Genomic DNA, 5,355 nt, shown 5'->3' with positions numbered 1-5,355 from the left:
TAACAAGATGCCGAAGCGCCAGTTCCTGTTTTCTGCTGTTTTTGGTTTCAGAAATCCTACACAGGAAATATTCTCGGAATTGGACGAAACGAAAGCCCAGGGTCTTATTTTTCCACGGAGCTTCCAGAAGACCGAAGAGGATACGAAGTGGGGGCACGGGGCACCGACACCACAGGGCCGCGCGGCCAAGGGGGGGCCCGCGCCGCCCTATGGTGTGGGGCCCCCGTGCCTCCTCCGACTCTGCCCTTCCGCCTACTTATACTCTCTGTCGCGAAAACCCTATCACCGAGAGCCACGATACGAGAAAAGTTCCAGAGACGCCACCGCCGCCAATCCCATCTCGGGGGATTCAGGAGATCGCCTCCGGCACCCTGCCGGAGAGGGGAATCATCGCCCAGAGGACTCTACATCACCATGATCGCCTCCGGACTGATGTGTGAGTAGTTCATCCTTGGACTATGGGTCCATAGAAGTAACTAGATGGTTGTCTTCTCCTCTTGTGCTATCATGTTTAGATCTTGTGAGCTGCCTATCATGATCAAGATCATCTATTTGTCATGCTACATGTTGTGTTTGTTGGGATCCGATGAATATGGAATACTATGTCAAGTTGATTATCAATCTATCATATATGTGTTGTTTATGATCTTGCATGCTCTCCGTTGCTAGTAGAGGCTCTGGCCAAGTTGATACTTGTAACTCCAAGAGGGAGTATTTATGCTCGATAGTGGGTTCATGCCTCCATTGAATCTGGGACAGTGATAGAAAGTTCTAAGGTTGTGGATGTGCTGTTGCCACTAGGGATAAAAAATCGATGCTTTGTCTAAGGATATTTGTGTTGATTACATTACGCACCATACTTAATGCAATTGTCTGTTGTTTGCAACTTAATACTAGAAGGGGTGCGGATGCTAACCCGAAGGTGGAATTTTTAGGCATAGATGCATGCTGGATAGCGGTCTATGTAATTTGTCGTAATACCCTAAGTAAATCTCATATTAGTCATCATGATATGTATGTGCATTGTTATGCCCTCTCTATTTGTCAATTGCCCAACTGTAATTTGTTCACCCAACATGCTATTTCTTATTGGAGAGACACCACTAGTGAACTGTGGACCCCGGTCCATTCTTTTACATCTGAATACAATCTACTGCAATCATTGTTCTCTACTGTTCTTTGCAAACAAACATCATTTTCCACACCATACGATTAATCCTTTGTTTACAGCAAGCCGGTGAGATTGACAACCTCACTGTTAAGTTGGGGCAAAGTATTTTGATTGTGTTGTGCAGGTTCCACGTTGGCGCCGGAATCCCTGGTGTTGCGCCGCACTACACTCCGCCACCAACAACCTTCACGTGGCTTTCATCTCCTACTGGTTCGATAACCTTGGTTTCTTACTGAGGAAAAACTTGCTGCTGTACGCATCATACCTTCCTCTTGTGGTTCCCAACGGACGTGTGCTTTACCGTCACAAGCAGCCACCACAGCGCCGCCCCTTCGGCGCGGGTCGCCTCCGTCCATGCATGGTCTTCGTCACGCCGCCGGGTTCTTCCTCGCCTCCTTCGTGTACCGCCGCCGCGCCTCCACCCCAGGTCGCCGCTGGGCTCGCCAACCACTCCCGGTCGCGCTGGGCTCGCCGACCACCACAACGCCCGTCTAGGCGTCCAGCATGACCACCCCGGGTCAACGCTGGGTTAGCCGCCTTCTACATCTTCGTACACTACAACTTTGCCGCCAGCGTCCTCGCCTCTTCCCCAACTACGCCACCTGCTCCTCTACTCCGACACCCTTCGCCGAGACCTCCTCTGCTAGTATAATCCGACATGGCGCGCACTTTGTACTGTTCCCTGCCCCCGCACGCCCGGTACTGGCAACACCGGCACGTGCCTTCGTCCCCGACGCGTCCTCGGGCCTGGCAAGCTCGGACTGGCGCCTCGTCTTCATCGGCTTCGACGACGTCTTCATCGGCATCGCCTCTACGACTGCCTAGACCACGTCACCGATGAGTTCTTCTATGCATACTCGGTTCTGAAAAAACCAGAGTATGCCTTTGTCCCCGACGTGCGCCTGGTTCTGGCAAAACTATGGTTGCACTTCGTCCTCGACGGCTCAGACTGCATCGACCATTTCCACGACTGCCTCGGCGCGTCTCCGTCACTCTCCTCACACACCACCTCGCCTGCGGCTACATCGACACCGGCACCCAACCAAGTCATCGACCAAGGCATCCCATCGCGCGGCTACCCCGACCAAGGTTGCAGCACCCACGCTCTCGGCTACCTCGACATCGGCACAAGGCTACCACCTCGCACAAGCACCTCGGCTTCCTCTACAGTCCAAGCATCCGCGACGCGACATCGTCCACGACGCTCCCGCTACGACTGCGGGGGATTGTCAGCCCGTTGGTTCATACCTTCGGTTTCTCTCCAGTCTGACCGTCCGCGACGTTTCCATTGTTCACGTCACTACCACTACAACTGCGGGGAGTGTTAGAGATATATTTGGTATATGTGTATTTTTTTCTTGCGGTGACAAATACAGAAGTACAACGACAATTACATAAAGGCCCACATAAGAAACAAAAATACAGCCCAGCCCTTATGCAACTTGACCACACCGGAGACGACAAGCGCTGTCGGTGGTGCGCCGCTGCTCGAGCTCCGCTTGAAGCCTTGGATCTGGAGCCCCCCAAGCCAGCGGGAAGTCGCCGATCACCGATCCCACAGGATCTACACCTGAAGTCGCAGTCGTCGTTGCGCCGCTGCACATCTGCATCCATCGGTCGTTCCTAAGCCAGATCCGCTGTCTCACGGACTCCGGCGAAGGGGGAAACGAGCCGAGCAGTTCCACAGAGCCGCGGACTCGTCGTAGGCAGCAGGTCGACGCTGGAGCTCCACGGAACACCACCATCTAGGGGAAGGACTGCCACCTGCAAAAACACCACCGGCCACGCCTCCTCCGCCATGACGCCGCCGGCTGAGTCCCAACACACACCTACTAAACACATATGCACAGATCCGTCGATTCCCCGTCCTCTCGCCGCCGGAGCGGCCGCCGGCGGGGAATCGAGCGGATCGACGGCGAAGTGGTGGCGCGAGTCGAGGGTTCCAAAAGTCGCCTTCCTCTACAGTAGACGGGAAAGGGGACGCTCCAAGGTGGTTGGTCTGGAGTGGTATATGTGTATTTGGTAGTATATGATTTGTAATCATCTTCTACCTTATCTCTAGGATAGCCTTCTTGGCTCCCAAGACTTGTACCCCTATATATACTCGTCCGAGAGGCTCAATACAACATCCAACACATTACGCCAAATCCCTCTCTATCGTTCTACATGGGCAGTAAGGTATCTGCAATTTTTAGTTGCTGCAAACTTTGAGAAATCTCAGTTGTCTTTTTTGTCCTTCATCCTCCCTTCCTCCTTCGCCTCTGATCGGCCGCTCTGCCTTGATTTGTAAGCAGAGTTCAGAGTTTCCATGGTTGGTTGCCAATAGAAAAGATAATAGTTCAGACAAACAGCTTACTTTGACTGGCGGCCAAGAATTACAAAGCTATTAAATCAGAATAAACTTGTTGGGATGGAAACGTGAGGATCCTATTTTTAGACTATTTCAAGTAAAATAATACTCATGAAAGTAATAATTGTAGATCATTTCATAGGTGGAGTTTCAGTTGTTATGTCTGCTTTACTATGGAATGTTTGGCGTTTCAGATATTATGTATCCTCTGAAAGGTATATGCTCCATAGAAAACCCTCCTCGTGGAACATGCTGAGTGTGCTATGCACATACTGTATTTTAGAGAAACGTTGCGGTGCATCCCATACAAGTAAGATACCAGACTATGCTAGCAGTCAACGAGGGAGGCACCAAGAACAGGGAAGCCTGGAAAGGAACATGGCGCCTGTCGTAAAGGTGTACGGGACGGCCAAGTCTTGGAACATATCCAGAGTCCTTGTGAGCCTGGGGGAGGCCGGTGTCCAGTACGAGATCGTTGCCGTCGACTTTGCTGCCGGCGAGCACATGAGCCCCGCCCACCTCGCTAGGAACGTATGTACAGTACGACTCTCTGGCTCTTTTATTGGAACGAAATAGGACTTCTATCCTTTATTTTTCGTGTCTCTGCAATTTCTATCGTTGATCTAGTAAGTGCTACATATGAACTCTGTGTGTGTTTCTCTTTCCACAGCCATTTGGTCAGGTCCCTGTTTTGGAGGATGGTGATTTCTGTCTCTGGGGTAAGAAACTTCAGGAATCATTAGCTGCAAATAGATGATTCTCGATCTATTCCTGAGCTAATTTGATCTTAGCTAATATTTAGTGACTTCGTTGGCCAAGCAAAGCTAGAGAGAGTTTACCCATATTATTTCTCAGATAAACGTCTAGATTAATATTTCTCCATGCCTCAAGGCTCAAGCCCCTCTCTCATCGCATATACATTTTGTCTGCAATAACAGAGTCACGCGCCATCACCAAATATGTATGCCGCAAGTACAAACCTGAGCTTCTCAGGGTAGGCAATCTGGTGGGATCAGCAACGGTTGATGTGTGGCTGGAGGTCGAGGCCCAGCAATACAGTCCTGTAATGGAAGCTATTCTTATAGAGATCAGGCTTCGGCCAATTTTTGGGCATCAGGTCGACGAGAGGGTCGTTGAGAAGAACATCGAAAAGCTGAAGAAGGTGCTAAGTGTGTATGAGTCAAGGTTATCGAGCTCCAAGTACCTAGCTGGAGATTTCATCAGCCTCGCGGACCTCAATCACGTGTCGACCATGTTGTGCCTAGGGATAACCACGTATATATCGGTGCTCGACTTGTACCCAAATGTCAGAGCCTGGTGGGATGACTTGAGGGCGAGACCAGCGGCGAGGAAGGTGTCTGACCTAATGAATCCTAGGGGACCTTAGCGTGCCGGTGCGTCATGCCTGTGGATGAACGGTTATTAAAAATGCCAACCACTGTAAAACTTGTATTTTTTGTATCATATATTTTTCTGGGTTACCAAATCATTGTGTTTATGTTATGAATTTGTACATTAGTACTACATAAAGTGCGGGATTGTTAGTACATTCCAAAACAAAATTGTGGGTTTTAAGTTTTTACTTGTTGTTAGGCCTCGGTATCATTTATTTGATTGGATATATCATGGCCACCATGCTATGTTCATTATCCTCCAGGGTCCTCAATGGAGCGGCTGGTATCCTGTCCAACATAACTGCAGATTGTGGCAACGAGAACCACTCTCATTCATGCTTACCCTGGACCCTTGTTTTCAATGCTATTATCGAAAGCCCAGACCTAAGGGGCATGCTTCTCTCGGAAGACAATTCACATGCTCCGACATATGAAAAACT

General features: G+C 50.0%; 1 protein-coding gene across 1 annotated transcript; it reads left to right on the top strand.

The window, feature by feature from the left end:
* Positions 1-3,848: 3,848 nt before the first annotated feature.
* Positions 3,849-5,052, top strand: LOC127309280 (probable glutathione S-transferase GSTF2). The gene is made up of 3 exons (XM_051340187.2): positions 3,849-4,052; positions 4,192-4,240; positions 4,460-5,052. Exons 1-3 carry the CDS (start codon positions 3,900-3,902, stop codon positions 4,906-4,908), a joined length of 651 nt encoding a protein of 216 aa, XP_051196147.1. The 5' UTR covers positions 3,849-3,899; the 3' UTR covers positions 4,909-5,052.
* The last annotated feature ends 303 nt before the right edge of the window (positions 5,053-5,355 follow it).

This window comes from Lolium perenne, chromosome 6 (assembly GCF_019359855.2).
Source record: "Lolium perenne isolate Kyuss_39 chromosome 6, Kyuss_2.0, whole genome shotgun sequence".
In the NCBI taxonomy this organism is placed as follows: Eukaryota; Viridiplantae; Streptophyta; class Magnoliopsida; order Poales; family Poaceae; genus Lolium; species Lolium perenne.
Note: the sequence above shows the minus strand (reverse complement) of the source record. Positions and strands in the feature narration are given on the sequence as shown.

Excerpts from the sequence above, each read along its gene's own strand:
- LOC127309280 (XM_051340187.2), top strand. The coding sequence starts at position 3,900 with ATGGCGCCTGTCGTAAAGGTGTACGGGACGGCCAAGTCTTGGAACATA. Across the intron at positions 4,053-4,191 it reads CCGCCCACCTCGCTAGGAAC|CCATTTGGTCAGGTCCCTGT; the intron begins GTATGTACAGTA and ends CTCTTTCCACAG. Across the intron at positions 4,241-4,459 it reads TGGTGATTTCTGTCTCTGGG|AGTCACGCGCCATCACCAAA; the intron begins GTAAGAAACTTC and ends CTGCAATAACAG.